The sequence below is a fragment of the Anastrepha obliqua genome, chromosome 5 (assembly GCF_027943255.1).
Source record: "Anastrepha obliqua isolate idAnaObli1 chromosome 5, idAnaObli1_1.0, whole genome shotgun sequence".
In the NCBI taxonomy this organism is placed as follows: Eukaryota; Metazoa; Arthropoda; class Insecta; order Diptera; family Tephritidae; genus Anastrepha; species Anastrepha obliqua.
Window position 1 is genome coordinate 7,204,544 of NC_072896.1, and position 22,295 is coordinate 7,226,838.

The 22,295-nt window shown below is 36.6% G+C and overlaps 1 protein-coding gene across 1 annotated transcript in view; it reads left to right on the forward strand.

Moving 5' to 3' along the window:
- Positions 1–201: 201 nt before the first annotated feature.
- The window catches only part of LOC129247301 (developmental protein eyes absent), a 44,664-nt gene continuing 22,570 nt past the window's right edge, over positions 202–22,295 (forward strand). The window contains exons 1-2 of the mRNA XM_054886375.1: positions 202–555; positions 20,656–20,702. Coding sequence (XP_054742350.1) covers positions 484–555; positions 20,656–20,702 — 119 coding nt within the window. The 5' untranslated portion in view covers positions 202–483. The remainder of the gene's footprint in view (positions 556–20,655; positions 20,703–22,295) is intronic.

Consider the following 22,295-nt stretch of genomic DNA (forward strand, 5'->3'; position numbering starts at 1 on the left):
ACCACCCCATCTCTGCTATCGCTATCTCTACTATCATTCATATGACTTCTTTGTGGCCTTTGAGTTTCTGCTCGGCAAGCAAAACATAGCGCTCGAGTTCTGAGCGTTTTTGTGCCTTGGCTGATCCAACCACTGCTAGTGAGTGATATTGTTTTCCTTTTGTATTCGCCACTTCAGTACGATCGAGCATCTTAAAGTGTTATATGGTATACGGTGCGCTAGTCGGACGTGTTGATGGGTGTGCGCGAAAAAGGCGTAATTTCGTCATTAAATTGAACAAAAAAAAAACACGCACAGAGCGAACCAATTAAAATAAACAAAAACATCAAAAATTACAATTAGCTATATTAATAAAAAATCGTAATCGGTTTATTAAATGCTGCGTTTAAAGTGCCTACGTGTGGGATTTGACAAAATCTTAATATCCGATTAGTCTGACAGTAAAATTTTGTAAAGAAGTCAGCTGTAAAAAATCACCGTAATATGGTCACCTTAATGCCATACAGTTATTCTGCCCCAAGATGTGGACTAATTGAGAAAATGATTGAACCTAAGGTATTTAACATACAACAATAAGGACTTATTGGGCATACATTTTTATGAACCCTCCACTGAATTTTTATTTAATCCTTTAAAGTTATGGATGTTCAAAAAACCATATAAATCGGGAACCATTGTAAACCATATAAAGTGGGAATTTAAGTAGAAAATATACAAAAATTCTTTCTGTATATACACATTTGGGTGCATTACTAAAAAAAAAAAACAGGGTACTGCCTCTACGAAATTTTAAATTTCAAGGCTTTCACCAACATATTTCGGAAAAATATGCAGATTTATGTGAGCTGGAACGTTTTGAAAATACCTCAAAAAATCGCGTTTTTGTTTTTTTAGTAAATAAAATTGGTTTTTAACAATATTTTTCTCCAAATAATTACCTCAGATATTGTCACAATGGATAAATTATTTTTTTTCGACCAAGTGTGCCCACTCCTTGGGCAACCTTTTCCACCTGCCCTAACCTACCTCAGATGCTAGAAGAGTTTAAACTGAAGGGGGTGCATAAAAATGTTTAAAAACTTTATTAACGAAATCAAAATATGAGATTTGTTTTAAAAATTTCCATCGAAAGTGTTGCGAAAATGAGCTAAAGTATTAAAAAGTGGTGTACCGCTATTTCTTTTCAAATTTATTTTAAAAAAATTTTCGTATGCTATTTTTTCTCGAAGAACGTCAAACTAAAAAACAAAATGTTTAACACTAAAGCCAGTATTTGACTACTATTGCGACCCAAGTAAAAATAAATAAAAAATTTCTTTAATGAGATTCAAAAAATTTATAAATAATTCAGCTTACACCCTTTTTTTTGGGTGTTTGGCCCAACTCCTCCTCCTATTTGTGTTGTGCGTCTTAATGTTGTTCCACAAATGGAGGGATCTACAACTAAGCCGACTTCGAACGGAGGATATTTTTTTTTATGAGGAGCTTTTTCATGGCAGAGATACACTGAGAGGTTTGCCGTTGGCTGCCAAGTAGGTAACGCTATTAAAAAAATCTTTTTCTTTAATTTTGCTGTTTCATGCATGGAAATTCGAACCTATGCACTCCCGAATGGTAGTCACGCACCAATCCATTCGGCTACGGCGGCCGCTAATGCGATACCTTTAGTAAATATCGCTAAGATATTTCTTAAAGAGGAGTTGGCGGTCATTTCTGCCTGCCTAACTAAAAGCATGACGCTCATCCAGCAAACACGCGATATATGTATTTTGTATTAAAATTCAGGAGTGTATCAGATTTTTGGCATACAAGATTTTTATAAGTCAATCGAATTCTCTATTTCCTAATTCACGTACATATATGCAGTTTTATATATATATGTGTGCAATTTACTACGTTTGTATGTGTGTGCATTTAGGTGCTAAATAAGCTTTCACATAGATGCAACATTTGACCGTGTATTTGTATGCAATGCGCCCGACAGCTAGTAAATTTTGTGATATTAGCCGCGTTTTCCATCTTTTCTTCTCTCGCAGTTTAGCTGATATATGCAAATATGCTTGGAGTTTAGTTAAGTTGCTATGATTTTCTAGGAAGAAACTAAGTTGTGCGCTTAATAGGTTTTCCCAGGTAAAATGGTATGCCTGTCGCTTTGTTCTACTTCAGACAGCTGGTGTCACGTTCACGCCTAGTGCCATAGGTGGTGACTAGTCCACCTGTAAATCAAAAAAATTGTGAATAATTCTAAAACAGTTGGTTCTTTCAATATGCCTATTTTATTATGTAGATATATATCTTTTAGAAACAACAACAAAAAAGAAAAGCTAGACAAACGCAATTACAAAAATACCCGACATATTCGTATCCAGTGTAATAAATTTTTTGACTTTCTTGATTTTGATAAATCGTACAACTGCATTTAGCATACCTTCCCACGCACTTATAACACTGCATTAATTCGATGAAGTATACTTACTTACAATAAGACTTCCAGTAATTGGGGTTAAATCGAATACCATGCCTGTTGCACTTTGGACCGCATCCCATTGAGTGAGCTGATTTCGTTGGGGTTGAGTTGTGGAGGTTAAACGTTACTATTTCGTTGTTTTAAAGCTACTGGCTCATTACCTTTGCTGTATGCTTTGTGTCATTACTTTTTTGAAAAATAATATCAAACGGTTTAACGCTCGAATTCCGCACAGTTCCAAGCAACTTTTCTACGTAACGCGAATGCTGTCATCCACCTTTAAATGTTTTCCAATCTTCTGCCACTTTTGGTACTAAATGCACGACTATCCTAGAAAGATTGCGGATTTGAGCACTCAAAAATTGTAGGAGCTCTTCCGAAAGTACAAAGGAGCCAGATCGTACTGCTCCACAATTCTGGGTTGAAAATAATTTTTCCAAAAGAACCACAGAAAGACATGGCTGGAATAGAGTGCGGAAGTCAACCCAGGATCAGTGGTTATTTTCACTAGCGGCTCAAGGCTAAATAACAGGGTGGGCAGTGCCATTGCCTCAGAACAGATGCAGCTGAACCGAAGCCCACAGCTACTTGATTACTGCGTTACCTTTCAAGCTGAGTTAATAGCCTTAGAAGAAGCTGCATTGTAGTTGAAGCAAAACCAATTACTATCTGCTCTGACAGTCAAGTTGCCCTAAAATCTCTAAAGAGCAATAGTACTTCAATGCAATGACCTATGCTAAATGAGCTGGTTAAGCGGTATATCATAAACATTGTTCGGGTCTCTGCACACAGAGGCATTCCAAGCAATTGCATCGCTAATGAGTTGATATGAAGAAGTACTAGATTGCGCACGGATCCCACTTGTGAGGTAACTTACAGATATGGATAGAAGGAAAGAAACATAGAATTAGGTCTCTTAATAATCTATACCGAATTTCCATTAATACGGTGGTTGGCACTGTGGTTAAGGGGTTTTCCTTAAATTACTTGAGTCCGAGCTGAAGAAATTTGTCGAACAGTTCCTTGCTCTTCTTTGGTTGTATAGCGGTCTTGAAATTTGCAATATCTGCTTATCGGATATACGAAGTAATTTCATTGCATTGGGAATTAGAGAAGAGAAGGGGGACGTGAACTCAAACAAGTGGAATCACAATGGACCTCCAGGTCTGAGTGGGCCCCTCTAAATCCTTTATCTACCACTTTGGTCTTAACGCCTTTTCGGACATCGATAGTAAATTTTAAGATTGCACTTTCACATCTGTGCAAGCCAAGCCAGTCCAATCCCAGTCCCATCTATCTGAATCGAACTGATTTATTTTCTTCTCATCTGTCATATCATTCTTTCCCGGTCTTTTAAGCTTTATTAACCACTTTTGTTTTTTGAAAAGTGCGTAAAATCTTGGCTATAGATTAAGACAAATAACCACAGCGGTCGCGAGTTTAGTTTTCGTTGATCCAGTATTTCCATTCGCTCAAGATTTTAGTAGTGCCGCGATGTAGAGTAGCTCCACAAGGCGAACGCACATATCTGTTATATGATTGGTCCAGGTCCTACTCCTTGGTGTGCGTTTTGATGCTTTTCCACAAACGGAGGGATCTACAGTTTTATGCGACCGTCGAATGGCAAATAGTTTTTATGAGAAGCTTTTTCATGGCAGAAATATAGTCGGAAGTTTGCCATTCATTGCCTGGCATTTTTCTACCATTTTGCATCATTTTGATATATGGAGATTCGTACTTATGAACTCCCAAAGGGTAGTCACGCACCAACGCATTCGGCTACGACGGCCGCATAATACCCTTACTTTCAATTTTTGCCGACCTCTTAAGCTCTATCAAATACTAGGAAAGGCTACGAACTAATTTTTGAGGTTTTTTACATTATAAAATAAATTGTATGCAAAAGTTTTTATGAGAAACAATTTTTTTTTATTGGAAAATAAAGCATATTATAAGCAAAAATACTTTGAAACACAAAAAGTATTTTATTGTTTGCCTAACCTTTTAATATTCTTGGATATGTATATTTATAGCAGACAATATTTTAGAAAATTTTCTTTAAAATAATAGAGCCGTTTGTTCTGAGATTTCACTCGCTTGCCTTTACCAAGAGGTTTATTCTGATCTATAAGACGTTCCTTCAAAAAGTTAATTGACTTTTAATTTTTCTCGAAAAAAAATTTATTCATTTTTCTAATTCATAAATTTTCATATTGCCCCCTTCAAAGTAAGATCGCTCTTATAATACATCAGTGCTTTTCATTTCTAGATGTACTTTTGACCCACTACAATCCAGAAATTTAAGACGAAGTTTGTGCAAAAAATAAGGTGTATTTTTATTTCTCATAAGAAAATAGATATATATACATTTTTTTTTTATAGAGCAATACCTATTTTGCCACCTATTTCGTGGATGGCGTTCTCTGACGCATGATTACGGTTTTGCTCTGGTCAAAAAATTTCTACATTATTTGAATTCATCGTTAGCAGAAAATCGCCAGGCAGACCAAAACACGTCTAGCTTTTGTGTCAACAAAACAAATAAAAAAAATTAAATAAAAAACCTATTGTGCGTTACCTGAGGAATTCGAAAAGTCACCTTGCTCACATCTTGCAACACATCTCGTATTCGTATATGACCATGTAGTCCATCGTTCAAATATTGTGAGGGTTACTCCCAATCGCTTCCTCCTTTTCGTGGTACCACTACGACTGATCGGTTTGGAGTCGCGCTCTTTCCTTTGAGAACACTCGAGGTGTAGTATTTGATCAAGTTTTTTATAACTTTAAACGTACTATCTCGGATGCGGAAAAATATATCATACATTTGGTCGATTAGAATTTGCTTTGCCACACTTAGTGTTGTGAAAGTCAAAATAAGCTATTTTCCGGAATCTTTAAAAAATATATTTATAAATTTAAAAATATAAAATAAAACATAAACACCATTTTCGCTCATGTGCAAAATGAAAAAGGTTTTGAAATTTCTCAAGCCTTCAACTTCCTATTCGCAACTGAGCGTCGCTTCGTTTTTATTTTTACCTCACAGCACTGCGTATCAGGTAGCGTATCGTTTTACCCAGTTCACTCAACTATCGGATATTATCCAGTTAGTGTTGGTGCTTTACATGCACTTAATTCGCTTTCCCATCAATTGTTCTTCTGCCATTCGGTAGCAAACAGTAGCTCTGCTACATATCTGCTTTGTTTTCCTCAAATATTACGAACTCTGCATGTACGTCCATCATCACAAATCTTAGGCTCGTTTGTACTCGTTTGTGTTAGTACATAAAATCAAACTACATGCGAACCTCTTTCACAACTAAAATTTTATGTGCTCGTGCATCTAACGAATGTCTGGAATAGCAAATACTAAATGCTTACCTAATTGCTAAATTGTGTGAACGAGTGTTTATGATTGCAGACATTTATGTACGCAGAGCTCGAACACAAGCGATATAAATTTTGCTCCCGTAATGAGATTTGCGATTGTGGAAAATTGTACTAGAGCTTGTGCTCTACTGCTTGTGGAAAGGTTACACTGAAAGAAATGTGTCCTTCAAACGAAAGTGGAAAAATTTTATTTTTGCACGAATTTTTCGATTTTTGACTGATAATATAAAACTAGATTTTAACTCTTTTTATTTGGAGATTTTATTACCATGAGTTTTATGTTATTACTAGAAGTCCAGGCAGACGTAGTAGACGTAGACATAGTACACATATTTTCTTGTTCTGAAAACCGCTTCTTTAAAAGGCAGATAAATTTTAAGAGCTACTTGAGAAAACGGCGCTTAGTTGTTTATGTATGAGACCTCTCTTCATTTCCATACCTTATGACGCATAACGATTTTAATTTATATAAGTATAATGTGAACTCTCTCCTAAAGGACACCTCTTATCAGAGAACACTTTTTTAGGTGCATACCATATATCCTTAAGAATTTTTTAAACATTTACTTTTGAGCGGATAGCTCCCCGCGCTAGCACTCTCATACAATTTTATTACTTTTTTACACTTTTCTTGTAAGCTGACACCTCCCATAAGCGGACAGATTTTCCACTCCCTTAGGTGTCCGCCTTATTACAAATTTTCATGTCATGGGCCATCGTCCTCTGTCTCACCCAACTCGAGGCCCACGACGATGATTTTAATGTTGACGAAGGCCAAAAAACTTCGAAGACGCTGAATTGGAGGCATTGCTCAATGAGGATCCATGTCAAACGCAAGAAGAGTTTGCATCCGTATTAGGAGTTACCCGCCAATCCATTAGCATTTGGCATGAAAAAGTGATTCTACAGAATGATAACGCTCGGCCTCACGTTGCCAAAGCCGTTAAAACCTACCTGGAAACACTGAAATGGGAAATCTTACCTTACCCCACGTAGTGGATTTAAAGGCGCATATGAAGAGATGGCTAGTGTCGGGCGGGGTGTCTTCACATGCCGGACATATGTTCAGTACGTCTCAGTCAATTGTGGATAAACAGAAGAACAGTGTCTCTCGATATAGCTGATACTCTTGTTGTTGTTGTTGTTGTTGTAGTAGCGGCATGTACATCCACGGGGAATATTAGTGGAGAGACAGTGCTTGGGCGGATATAAATCCGGATCGTGCCGGTAATTTAGAACCGATTGTCTTGGAAACGCAGCTGGAGCTCTTCGTCGCCAATTGGTGTTGGTTGGACTGCGATAAGGACATTCTGAGAGCGACAGTTCATGAAGGTGGTGAGGGAGTCTCAGTGAATGTCGTTAATAGCCTGTCTTTATACTATGAGCCCCGCTGAAATGAAATTTGAAAAGGTCGAGCCAAGGAGCACCAGGAGATTTGATGGCTCCTCAAACACTCAGGCTAAAAAGCCCATTGTATTTAGAGCTCTGGAAAGAGGGTAGGTAGTCAAGGAGGGAAGGAGAAAAGTATCAGAGAAAGAGATAGGAAAGAATAGAGACAGAGATAGAGCTAGTTAGTCCTGTGAGAATTTTCCGGATTATTTGGCAAATCTCTAAATTATCCTCCAGTTTTAAAGAACGAATATTACTCATTTTCACGACATCGGAACCCAAAACTCGTAGCCGTGCTCTAGCAAAGGCGGGACACTCACAGAGAAAGTACTCAATGCTATCCGCCTCCTCCAAGCACGACAGGCACATTAGGTCCTCAATGATAGTCATATGTTGACCCCACCGAACGTCGAAGTTTTAGAAGAAAGTTTGACAGTTTTCTGTTCGGGCTTGTCACAAAACACTTTGCAGTTCTGTAGCGTTCTAGACCGAACCGTCGCTCTTTATGTAGATTGCCAACATAATCGCTGATCCAATTCATGATTCCTGTCGAACTGATTCCGATTATAGGCCCTGGCTCTTGTGGGTGAACCGCTGATCCACGGTTGGCCAATTCAACGGCAATTTCGTTTCTTTGAACACCGAAGTATCCTGGAACCCATATAAGTACAAGCCTGTTTTGTCGTGCGACAGAATTAAGCTTCTTCTAACATTCTTGAATAATCTTTGAGGTTTGCTTCGCGTTCTCCAGGGCCGTCAGTGCAGCCTGGCTGTCACTGCAAACTCCAATCTGTTCCCGCGCCAGCTCCTCTCGATTATCCATTCGGCTACTTTCAGGATGGCAAACACTTCCGTTTGGAAAACAGTTGTTATTTCCCCCATAACAGAGTATATAGAATAGTAGATGGTAATAAGTATCACTATGCTGTAAGCCCCGCTAGTTGATAGTCTCTGGTATGTGCGCATAGTTTTAAATTTCATTCGTAGAGTAAAGACTTTACAAAAACTTCCTCCCACTTCAGTAAGATATGTGAGACCAATATTATAAATTTTTGAAAATTGTCGCGGATTTGATTCAGTTATCGAAATGTTTTTCTGCAATCGCCTACCTAATCAATAGTTCTAACTAAACATTGACCTTAATTTTTCCATTCAAAATCTCAAAACCTGCCATACACATTTTTTGCCTGCATCTCAATTCGTTCAACCGATTCCACATTGCCGGTAGACCTCTAAAAAGTTTATTCAATTATTTTGTCGTAAATTAAACATTTACGCACCGCGACTTTAATGATGACAAAAACCAAAAATATGAAGTGAAAGAAAATGAGATAAAAAAAAATTTAAAAACACTAATTCCCAAACATGTTGACATGGTGGCATTAATCAATTTTTGAGGAGCAGAAAAAGTGGCCAAAACAACTGGAATAACAACGACGCAAGAACGAGTGTGAAGGGGCCCAAAGATGCGCGTATGCACAGAAGAGCAAACATAATACAATATAATCAAAACCAATAAACAAACCATAAAACACAAAAAGGTAGTAGACAACAAACACAACTAAGAGCAACAACTACAATAACATCGGTAAATCGAATAAAAGGCAAATAAAAGAACCAAATCAAGTGAAGAACAACAAAATGACAACAATAATCACAACAACTACAAATCAATATCATCAAGCGACAATAAAAATTCAACACACTATAATTTTTGATTGTCAAAAGATGGGTTCGAAGAAGGCAACAGAAAAAAGAGCAAAATGTGAAACGATGAAATTCACCTTATTACGCGTCTGTGTAAGACTGGCAAGTGACGTCGCAACGGCTGGACGGCAGTCATTTGGCTGAGCAGACCGCACACTCATGCTGCTGTAATTTATGACACAATTCACGAGACGATCCTTGCGTGCGACGAGCGAACAGACACTGGTGTGTGTGTGTGTATGTGCTGCAACGTGAAAATGAGCTGAGCTCTGTGCAGGCGGGCAATTAACGTAAACTCACCACGCATGCGCAACCGGCAAAGTGATCGTGCAATGTGACAGGAATGCAGCTGATAGCAACAACAGCAGCAATGGAAAAATTGTCACGCAAGCAACATAATTCAAAATTAAAGAATTTAAATAACTCTACGTAACGTAGAGTGAAAAAAAGCAGAAGAAATCCAAAAAATAAAAAAAAAATTGAAACAAGAAAAAAAAACTAACTATTTTTGCTGCAATCTCTACAACGATCTTATCAGCGCCAGCCAACAAGTATGAAATCACCAATAAAACAAACCAAATACACAGCATCAAGAATAGAGTTGAATAAGAAAATGTGTGTGTAAATAAAGGAAAACACAAAAATTATCACAATACGCGCTGCATCGCGACGCCGAAAGAAATTGGGAATTATAATAAACAGAATCATAAGTCGTAAAGACAAAAGCGATTACGATCGTGCAAGGAATTTTAGTCCACTGCAGCATTGGGTTAGCAGGCGACAAAAAGTATTTACTTACACATGCGCGCCAACACATGCACATGAATGTGTCTTTGCCCAACAACAATAACAAACAAACATAAGAAACGTTGTATGCAAGTAGAGCCACGGATGCCAACAGGTATTTGTGACTGGTTGGCTGCCTGTTGCTTGTTGTTGCTGACTGTTTGGTTGGTTGGTTGGCTGGTGGGTAAGGGCTGCAGGAGCAGTGGTCTTCCCCATGTTGGTTGTTGTTAAATTAACGTGCCTTTCTTACGCGCTTGTGCCATAAATTAGTTGACAGTTAAATGTGACAAACACAAGAATCAGCTGCAATGCAATGCACAATACAAACAACATTTAAGCAATACTTGTACAATAAAAGCAAGCAGCACAGGATTGCAGCTGAAAGCTGAAACAGCACTGACCTCCGCTGAGGTTGAGTTTGAGTGTGTGAGCTTTCTTGTCTAAACGCAATGTAGTAAAGAAATGAAGGGCCTGATGTAGGCATAGACGAGGAAATGGACATTTATATGCATACACATACATATGTGTGTCTGTGTGTGTGTGCAATCATGCAATTGTTTTAACGAAAATTGATTGAGTAATTAAAATTTCTAATCGGTTGTTCCAGAAATCAATGGATAAATGATGAAACGATTAAATCACAAGCACAGATACGCACGCATGCATGTGAAGCAGTGCAGCTCAGGCTATGAGACAGAATGGGGGTTTTCTTGAGATCTTACCTCTTCCGTCAGTGGATGTCTTACATTAACGCGAGGAGTAGAGGAGATCTAACTTCGCATTAGCTGCTTATTACAAAAACTTTTAATGTGACGAATCTTGTAAATTAGCTGCTATTGATGCAGCTTTTATTCAAATTCTGATGAAACTAATTGGCAACGTGTTTAATGTTGAGATTATGCGGACGACTTAGTTATCTACATATTTACATTATTCGACTAGCATCAGAAATAGAAACAAAGTAGCAACAAATATTGGCAACAATTTAATCTCTTTTTACATTCGTGGTGGAGCTCAGCCAAACACCCAAATTTGGTCTTAAACCAACGAATGTTGAGTATTATTTAATATTAGGGCGGGTAATAAATTCGTAGCGTTGTTATATATATAATTGACGCGTACACCCTTTCTGGGTGTTTGGCCAAGTTCCTCCTCCTATTTGTGGTGGGCGTCTTGATGTAGTTCCACAAATGGAGGGCAGTTTCAAGCCGACTCCGAACGGCCAGCCGATGGGCGACCGCTATTAGATAGAAACTGTTTCTTTATTTTGGTGTTTCAACGAGATTCGAACCTACGTTCTCTCTGAATTCCGAATGGTAGTCACGCACCCACTCATTCAGCTACAGCGGCCGCATAGCGTTTTTACCGAAAACTTTTATTAAAACAAAAAACAATAATTATATCTAATATATAAGTTAATCAATCATATATTCGCCGTTGCTGTTTACAACTCTTCCCACCTCTCGACCAATTTCTTGTTGCAGTTCCGCCAAAAATCGCCTGATCTGGTGTCAAGGAAGTTATTGAGCCAGTTTTTAACGACCTCTTTGTTATCGAAGGTAACGCCCTTCATATGGTTTGACAGGGAGCGGAAAAGATGTAAATCGGTCGTGGCAAGATCAGGAGAATACGGCGGATGCTGAAGGACTTCTCAAAACTTTCGATTGATTCCAAACTATTTAAGTGTGTTTTTTATGAAAAATTGTTTTAACGGCACTTATTCATCTTAACATGGGTTTGTTTCCAAAAGGTGCATAGTTTCGGATCTATTCGTATTCACTGAATATTGCATTGCTGCCTTCTCTGCTGGTTACCAGGTGGACTGCATTTATATAGACTTTCGTAAAGCGTTTGACTCCTTGTCACATAAAATTCTTATTAGCAAACTTTCCTGTGTAGGATTTTATTCGTGTTTTTTGGATTGAACTAAGTCATATCTTTCTAACAAGCGCTGTGTGGTCACAATATATACTATGAGTACTAGAAGATGTACTTTTACTTTTGTACTCTTTATCGCGTCCCTGAAGTGAGCGCTTTAGGTCCACTACTATTTGTTCTCTTCATTAATGACATTAGTGACTGTTTTTCTCATACCGACTTTTTACTGTGTGCGGATGATCTGACATTATTTGCAATAATTAAAGATCGGCTCCTCATTAAAAAAAGTATCTGCCGTTCGGAGTCGGCTTGAAACTGTAGGTCCCTTAATTTGTGGAACAACATCAAGACATCACAAATAGGGGAAAGAGCTCGTCCAAGCACCCAAAAAAGGCGTAGGCGCTAATTATTTATATATATAATTGAAGATCAGTCCAAAGTTAATAAACTTCAACGCGATGTTGATTAATGATCTTGATTGATGATGATTAATGTTTTTGATTTATGGTGTACAAAAGCGCGTATCTCTTTGAACATAAAGAAATGCTTCAAAATGTTTTTCGCGATAACGAAAAATGTTTGCAATACGTCGACCCGACTAGAATTAGAGTGAGGCATGCCGAAGAATCAGTTAGGCCCGAATTAGGCAGGCCTTACTGAAGCACGCCTCACTATTACCTTACCAGGCCCACGTTAGGCAAGGCAAAGATTGCCAGAACAATACCAAATTTGGTTGTGGTCACGAAAATCTGTGGCAGTGTCTCACTTAGGCATAAATTGGAATCCCTAACTGATTTGTAGAAGGGCATCCGGAGTATTACCGAAGTTCGGTTTTTCGAACCTGCGCCTAATGAGGCAGATGTGTGACGATACCTTTCGGGACTTGAGCCTAGTTTGGTTGCCTTATGAAGCGCAAATTTGGAATGCGGTCTGCCTTAGTCGGCGAATTGTATATCAAACAATATCTCGTAAAATGTCAATGATACTAAAGGCTTAGACATTAAATTTGACAGTAAATTCTGCTTTAATAGTCACACTAATTTCGTTATTGCGAAGTCTTGCTCTCTTCTAGGTTTTGTTCGTCGTAACACTGCGAAGTTTGCTGATCCATAAACGTTAAAAATTTCGCTTAGGAGTTTCGTCCGTTCTCGTCTATTAGGAGAATATGCTGTATCTGTTTAGAAGCCTTACCATCTACTTCCTGTAGCAAGAATAGAGCGGACAAGAAAGTGTGTTTGAATTTCTCTCTTCGTTCCCTGAATTTTGACTCTCCTATGCCATCGCACACAGCTCATCTTTTGTTAATAAATCTGAAAATTCTCGCAAGCGATAGGTCTACTTTATGCTTGACTTTTGTCTACAAGGAATAGTGGATTGCGCTTATCTCTTTGAAAATACTAGTTTTAATGTTTCGAAGCGCAACTTACGCCTCTCTCATCTCTTCTATTGGGCAAATGTTCAATTTAAGTTTGCCATCAATGCTCCCTTATCCAGAGCCATGCGAAAATTTAATATAATATCGCAAAATATTGTAATAAATTTTACTTTACCTAAATCAGCTATTGAAAATTTTCTAGACCTAATCTTTTGATGTTAAACATTCTTTAGTTTTTTATTTTAATTCTAATTAATTCTAATATAGAAACTTCGTTCGCTGATTTCTAACTCTTCACGCTAAAGAGAAGTAATGGGCAAAACCTTGAACTTTGACTTTAACTGGTCTTAACTTCTGTTTGGTTTTTCAAAAATTTATTACATCAAAAATGTTTCCACACGTTGTTGCACTGTACCAACTCCACAGTTCAAATTGAGCAATATTTTTCTCGCTGTATTTCTCCTCTCCACCATCTAGCCAATTTGCGTTCTCTCACATTAACCACTAGGTGGTCGGTCACTCTGAATTGTTGAAGCTGTCGAATGCCTCCTGCCGTTCGATACGCAACATTTCAGCCAAGGCACTTGAGGCCAAGGGCCAACGGGCGATTGGCGATTGGCGATGGGTGATAGGCGATTGGTGTTGCGCATGCGTGTTACTAACATTGACTTGGCGACAATTTCGTTGTGCTTCGGTGAAATTCAATTTGAATTTTTAACACCGTCTGGCTGCACACATACATACTTACCTATGTCTAACTATGCACGAGCATTAACACATACATACATACATGCGTATTCATATAAAATGCACAGTTATTACAGAATTTCATTGTTCAACACTTAACTGGTGGGCAACACATTAATGTAGAGTGCCATTGTTACCCTTTTATCACGCCACATTTATTGAGCGGTGTTTCTAGTTAATTTTGACTTATGGAACTCGATATTGTGACTGGGTTTCGTTGGCGAAATTTGCTTTTAAATTATACTTTAGTTAAAAGACATTTTAAATTTACTTTTTATGCATTTTTCTGTTGCGTTCTGTTTTGTAAAAAAATATTAATTTACAAGCAGCTCACAAGTAAATCACTAGTGACAGTTACAGTTGTATTATGTCAAAGTAGCAATTTCAGAAAAAAAAGAACTTTAACAACTACATTAAAATCTTTGCTAACTCGACCCAAACTATGAAAGAAGAAGAAGATATAAAAAGGAATTAGTAAAAAGTAGTATTTTTTCCATTCAGAAAATATGTTTCACAATCAGAAATATTCTCGAAAATCATTTAATCCTTCGGGGACGAGTGTCGGCATATAGCCGTCCAAGCCATTTTACCGTTTCGGACGCATGTCGCCATTTAGCCGCCCAAATTAGTTCGTAGCTGCAAGGTTCGCGACGTCTGTCGTTCTGAGCGATAAGATACGCATAGGTATAGTAAAAGAGTCACGCTTTCATTCAAAGACATAAGGGGCTATTAGCGATGAAGTCTTCCTTATAATATAAACTTACGATGTGAGACGACGGTATAGTCAGAACGAATTTCAGTTCTTGAATTCAGTCTCTCAGTGTAAGTTAGATTAGATTAGGTTAGGTTAGGTTTGGTTAGGTTAGGTAGTAATGGTTGCCCAGAGAGTGGGCCCACTTGGACGAAAGAAGTCTCAGTGTAACTGCCAGAGGAACCAGCAGGCTTTTTATATATTTTATATTTTATTCTACGCCTGATGACTAAGCCATCTAGAGATGATACGTTAGATAGTGATAGGTCTGACGAATATTACTTTGAATCTAATAAGACGGAAGATGACGGCATTACATCGTCAATTTGAACAATACCACACAATGCCGGTATATAAAACGTATACATAAATACAACCAAATTTCTTTTTGTTGTTTTTTTTTTCAATTTGTTTGCCAATTTTTTGTTCAATTTTTTTTTTTTCAATAATATGTATGAAAATTTTTTGACAATATGAAAAATTTTTCTTGTGTTAAATAAAGCCTTAGTTAGGTTCAACGTATTTAGTTTCTTTACTCTGCACCCCAATACCTCTCGTCCTCAGCGACGCTAGCCCGTCGAGCGGCTCCGCCTCCAAAGGGATAAATGAAAATTACAAGAAGTCAATGGAATATTTTGCATGCATTCATTTATAATATTTCAGCAGTTAATTTAAGTATCTCTGCTTTAGCGAAGAATCTTAGGACTCCATTCTTATTTTCAATATAACAGAAATACCGGAAGTCTCTCATTTGGGGCCTGTCTACGCCGGCCTTAAAATTGCACTAACATAAACTTCTATGTTAGTATTAATAGACTTTGAGCACTAGGCCTAGAAAGCCAACAGTGCTCAACTTTTCCTATGTTAGCTCTTTTAAGATATTAAAAAAAAATTTCATACTTGCGAAAGCGGAATAAATACTCTAGAAGAGCAACTAACGTTCCTAAATATACTTTTGAAACCACTAACCCTCACTCTACACGCTTTGTGAGTCAGTTGGTATTGAAAAACTTGTTCAGTGTCGGTCGAAAGTGCTTTTCGAAATTATGTGCTGCGTTAGTTGGAAAGTTTATATGATAATTGTATTGTTATGTATACTTTAATAAAATATGAACAAGAAGCAAGTAAATAAATGCTGATTGATCTTAATATTATAGTCCTCCATAGAAGCCAATGAACTGATTGTGCCTGATCAGCCTAGCTTTTAACCCAATAAGTCTACCATGAATCAGATATTTACACCAAATCTGCATAATTTACATAGTAGATCTTTTATTTATTTTTATTTTTATTCAAGCAAAAATTTGTCAAATTGTCTGACATACTAATACTGATGTTTTGATACAAAATATGATAATAATCTTAATCCGTAAGAAAAAATATAACAAAACTTAATAAATCAAATTATTTATAGGCATTATTAAGAAGTTTAATGAAACAGCGTTTAGAAGAAGCAAAGTTCATCCCAAAAGATTTGCAAATAGTTTTGAGATCGGTCAGATTTCTCATGACGGGTGCATTCTTTCCATACAGAGTTCTTAGCCAATATGAAAAAAATTTTAAATAACGAAGCGCTCTAGATGGGGTATCAAGATAAATTCCCTCTAGTATGGATGGACAATCCACAAAACCTTGAAAAATATCAAATACGAAAGATAAAGACAAAATAGATTAGCAATACTGCAGAGATTTCAAATTGATTAACAGGCATCTAGAACAGTATGAAGGTATGTGATTATGAAGAGGAAAGGAACGTAGAGCAAAGTCAATGAAAACTTTTTTAATATATTCAATTCGAGTTATATGGCAGACACGATAAGGTCTTCAGATGAAGGATGTATATTCCACTTTAGAACGAACAAATGATGTTTAGAGCAATTTAAGAGCATAAGGACTTGTAAATTCTGTACTGTTGCGCGCTGGAACCGCTAATACAGCATAAAATTTTGAAATTATATAATTAACCGCTTGTCTTATGACTCGATCGACGATTGTGTGTTCCATTTCCGATGAAAGCTTTTCTCGTTCGTAATAACAATCTTGTATTTGATACGAGTTTTTCATTTCTCTCCAGAAAAAGTCATCACGTGAAACTTTGACTTAAGCAAAATTAAAAAAAAAAATAATAATAATAATAATTGTAAAAAGTTATCGGTGTTTGTGCGGAGCCCGTTTCTCCAGAAGTCCCTTGCGGTGATCATCACAAGTCCTTGGAGATTTATCTAAAACCGATCGGACAAGAGAAATTAGTTTTATTAATAGTTAATCTGGTGCCTGATCGAAGCTTTTTTTTCAAAATTAACAATATGGCGGCCTCAGGAAATATTTTTCAGACTTTCGCGAAAAAACCGAAATTTTGAAAAAAGTCCTTCGATCAGGCACGAGTTTTTTATGTTTTTCAAAAGCAGTATAAATTTTATTTAAATCCACCAAGCGGTACTTAAGTTACAGTGATCATCAGATCAAAAAACATAGTTTTGAGAAAAACGCATTTAAAGTTTTGCCATCGATTTACGTAGAGTTGTACGAATTATTTAATTACTTACACTGTGACACCTATTCCTGCGCCATATAATAGTTCTTCAGCTGTCATAGCAGCTTCTAAAATATCAATTTGCTGTTGCCTAAGTTGCATTCTACCATTCCGAGTGTTATCGTTAGCGTACTTATCTGCCCCTTTCATACGTTCAGCATCCATTTCTGCTGTAGTTACTTGCTCTCGAACGCTCCGAAGCGCACAAGCGCTCTTTGGTAATTGTTGAATAACTCGAAAAGCATTTGTCGGACTTACTACAAATTTTCACACAATATTTTTAATACATTAAACTTTAAGAAAATGAAAAAAAAAAAAATACATTTTTTTTTTAATTCTTACTACCCCTAACCCCTTAAACAAATTTGGGCATCACATTTTTTTTTTAACTTAGCTGGGAGGTTAGGTGAAATTGACATGGTTAACTTGCAGTCAGGCATAGACCGGTTCGGTTCATAGCGATACCAGTTTGAGTTGATTAGTTATGAATAGTTTTAAAATAGTCCACCCTGCCTGGTGCCTGTTTCTATTGCGAATTTAAGAAGATGTTTCCTACCCACTGCTGAGATGTCTTCCAATCCTTCAAACTGCGGTTGGCCCTTGAGCCTTGCTCCCTACTTTTCCTGCAAAGGAGCATAGCCAACGCTTTGTTACACTAGAAACACTTTGGATCGAACATACTTTTTTTAAGCTCTCCTCACCTGTGAGCTGCAGGGCTAATAGAGATGTATACGCCCATCTGAGGAACCTAATTTATGGCTGAGAGGTGTCTCAGATTTAACATTTTTTTATTAATATTGTTTTTCGCGGTTCAGTAAATTTTATGTTAAGAAAGTATGTTTTTTTTTTATTTGGCAATGATTTAGTATGCGTGAGACCCTTAGGACCAATTTTCAGTGCTAGTTTAACTGTGGTGATTTTCTTAAACTGAGATTAAGCCTACAAAATTGTGGACTTAAACTTAGTTTAACCTAAAAGCAGAGTTTAACTAGCCTTGAAAAACCGGCCGTTAATACTTACTCAGGTGCAAGTTTTTGGGTTTTCATTGGCCTTTAATCTACCACACTTAGCCTTCTCCATTTAAAACACGTTCTTGTCTGCCAAATTCTTTTTGCTGCAATGGAACTTAAAGCATTTATTCAGCAATGTAAAATATCGCTGTAACTGTTAAAATTCGGAAGTTTTACGTTTCTTATTTCTTTAGCTTTCGAAATTCGCTCATTCATGCATGCGTCTACACCAGTAGTTCCCACGATTATCATGTCCAAAACGAAAGAAAAAACAAATGTAAAAAAATTTAAATAAACAAAAAGTCTGCATTTACATAATAACAACAAGTAGCCGAAATTTATTAAACCAAACAAAGAGTTTTAAAAGTTAAGCTGAGTCAAGTGCAAAAATTAAGAAAAAAAACAAAAAAAAAAAAAAACAGAAAAAAACTAAGTATACTACCAAGATACAACTAAGTCCACATACACATAAATGCTTACATAGGTACACATACAAAACCCACCGAGCTCAGCGTTCCAGGAAGGCGTTGAAGTGTCGACTTCGTTGAAGAAAAGAAAAATGCATGCATTCTCGCACAGAAATGAGGTACAAAAAGGCAAAAACTGGGTGAAATATTGAAATAAATAAAAAGCTGCGAATACTCGTAAGTGTGCGTCTTTTAAAAAGTGAGCAAAATAAGTTGGCGCTTGCATGCAGAAAAAAAGAAAAAATAATAAACACAGTTAAAATAAATTAACGCGACTGAAATGTATAAACAAATATGGCTTGGCGTTGATTGTACGAGTAAATGCGATTTGTGTGCTTACACAGGAGTTTGCTCGCTACCGTCGAAAGTGTAGAAGCCAGTGGCAAGTTCTTAATTTGCGCTGTGAATTTTTGTTTATGCCTAGCGAACTACTGTAAATGAAGTGAAAAGTTTATGCAAGCATTTATTTAATTTAGTTTTTATTTTCTGTTTTTTTTTCTGAAATATTTTTGTACCAAACCATAAGGCGATGGGAACGCAACGACACCGGCTGAGACTGGCTTAGTGGTGAGGCTTTTGTTTAGCTAAGTGCAATCTGTCGATGCAGCGCAAATAAAATAAATATGAAAATTATAAATAAGTCATAGAATAAAGTTTATTTAGTAATTTTTTTTTATGTAAGTTTGAGTGTAAATAAATGATTGCAGAATTTATGATAAATTAGATATGAAATACCCGGCATGCGCTGTTCAGCCGGTAAGGCAAATTATCTTCTTTCAACAGCTTAGCATACACTAATCTCTATTTTTTGTTGTTTTCGCATATTCTGGAAAAATTAAGTAAGAAAATCGGATTTCGCACTAGAAAGGCATATATTCATATAACCATACTGACCGTGTGAAAAGACCGCGGATTTTCCAGATTTAATCCTCAAATTTGCAGCTGCACAGTTTTAGTGCCACCTTAAACACAGGTTTTGTTAAATTGGGAGAACTGAGTTTATTTTCTTTAATAGATACCATCCAATTTAGTAATATGCCTTAGTAAGAACCCGATTTGGTAAAAATCTACTTTAGTTTAATGCCATCTGATAAATTTATGTTTATACATTTTTTTTTTTAATTTTTGATTTCTTGTTTAACAATAAAAAGCAAAAAGTAGGAGAATTTCAAATAAAGTTATGTATTTTTTAATTTCTGAAAATACACCTGTGCTCGCAGTAATACCAGCGTGACATATAGCAAAGTTTACTAATTTACTTTTCATATGTTTTTTACTGAAATATAGTTGTGCTCCAAAAAAAAAAAATTAAAAAAAACATATAAATTAAAGTTGCATATTTTGCAAACAACTCAAAAAATTTTTGAAATAATCAAATTTTTTATAACAATTCCAAGTAAGCTTTTTTATAGCCCATTGAATTTTGATCACATGAAGTGCCAGTTTAAAGTGGTTAGCGTTGATTTTTGAGAATTTTGTTTTGACAATAAAAATATTCTCAGCTAATTCAAATAGATTGGAATGAAATAATTATAAATGCATACAAGAACATTTTTTCTTGCACCAAATTAAGTTTTCTATTAAACGAAGTTTTTAATAAAAGAAATAAATGCATTAAATACATTTTCTGACTTTGCTGACTTTTTTCTTACGGATTAAATCTAGACAGCAGCAGATCTAGCAATGGAAATATTTATTTTAACAGCTGGACTCCAATGCCACTTATTGGGTAAATTTTCTGCAAAATCATTATTTCTTAAGTACCCGACTCAGAAACCGAATTGAAAATTGATTTCATATTTCATAAATTCTGAATATGAACAGAACCGGTCTTTTGTGGTTAAGATTTTTAAAATTAATTCGACTCCAGTGTCCCCTAGGAGGTTCAATTCTTCTTAGGAAGTTAAGATATATTGTGATTATGAACTAAATCGGATTATAAATACGGTTTTGATTAAGCGTCCAAATAAACTCATTTACCTTTCAGAGCAAGCTCGCCATAAATCGAAAAAATTTCATGGTAAATGGACGAACCGTGCATACCTGTAGGAGTGCATACACCACAAAATCAACAAACTTTCCAATTTATATTTTAGATGAAGATTATGATCATATTACAATTAATATTAATGAATGAATATATTTTTTACAGGTTAAACGTCCGAAGACAGAGCACACGGATACAAATGAACGAAATCGGTAAGAAGAATTCACTATACACCTAATTCTCTTTTTATACGATAGATACGTTCCCAAAAAATTCGTGTAAAAGGGGGATTAGGTGAAGACAATATTAAAAAATTCTTTTTAGAGGTCACTCATTAAATAAATAATAAGAAATAAATTATTAAACGGCAAACGCAAAATCGACCGAGTCCCAGAGATTTTCTCAATGCACTGACACACGTTATTCCAATAGACCTATGTACATACATATGTATAAAGAAGACGGCAACCATATGTTCATTTAGGTTAAATGAAGCGGGCCGCTGGAAAGAAAAAACGTATGGTCATGTCAGTCTACTATTGCGACAAACTCAGTTAACCTCGGTGAAGACTGACTAAATCGCCCTGATGGTAACTTTCAATAGGAATTTTGTCACTCTTTCCATTCCATCTAGAAGAATGGAATAAGGGATTCTCTCTAAACAACTTCGACACTACAGTCTATACAGATGGCAGTAAAATGGATTGTGGTGTTGGAGCTGGTATATATTCTCATAGACTTAAAATTAAAAAATCTATGCGTTTCCCTAATACCAGCAGTGTCTTCCAGGGGAAGCTTGTAGGCTACTGATCGCAGATTTCTCTTTTAAGGGCAATATCGCTATTCTTGCGGATAGCCAAGCTGCAATCCAAGCACTGGATTCGGCTACAACAACCTCTTAAGTGGTGGAGCAAAGTAGGAATAGCCTTACCACCTTGAGTGAAAACCATAAAGTAACCTTAATTTGGGTCCCGGGACACCGGAACATTGAAGGTAACGAAAAAGCCGATGAATTGGCAAGAGGAGGATCTGAATAATGCTCTTGCAGTACCGGTATTAACACCATTAGGTGCAGTCAAGAATGCAATTTCCCTAAAATACCTTCGAATCGCAGATTATAGATGGAGAGACCAGACGAAATGCAAAATGGCCCACCTACAACCTCAAACAATTGTCGACATTGATAAACATGAAACGACGGGACGCCTGTAAATTAACGGGAGTCATAACTGGCTTCTGGTCTATCGGAGAACAAGCAGCCAAAATGGGCATCCCTCACAACACATACTGTCACGGATGTAAACAACCGGAGAAAAAGGAAACAATCCTCCATTTCCTCTGCGAATTCCCTGCCCTATGGAAGGACAGAATGTTAACCCCAGGTAAACCGCTGTTCGATGACGTGTACAGCCTAATAAGGTTCCTAAACCGCACAGACTGGATATAGTCTTCCTGTAAATAAGTGTTAAACAAGTTGGTAACGAGAATGTGACAACAAAATAGTGCGGAAGCGCTAGTTGGATTCTGGAAGAATCCCCACTCTAACCCAGAGAATTTTCCTGAGACTAATTTTAACGCTTCGCACATACGTCGGAAATGTTATTCTATTTGCTCGATTAGATTCAAGAAAAATTTGTGAAATATTGAAAATTGTGTTATAACAAAAATTTCGCTTAAAAACAGAATTAGGTGTATAAATTATCCAAAACAGATTAGGTAGGTACGTCGGTGTAACAATCGGTAGATAAGCAACTGCGCTAAAACATTTTTAAATATTTATTTATTTAATAATGTCGATGAACTTT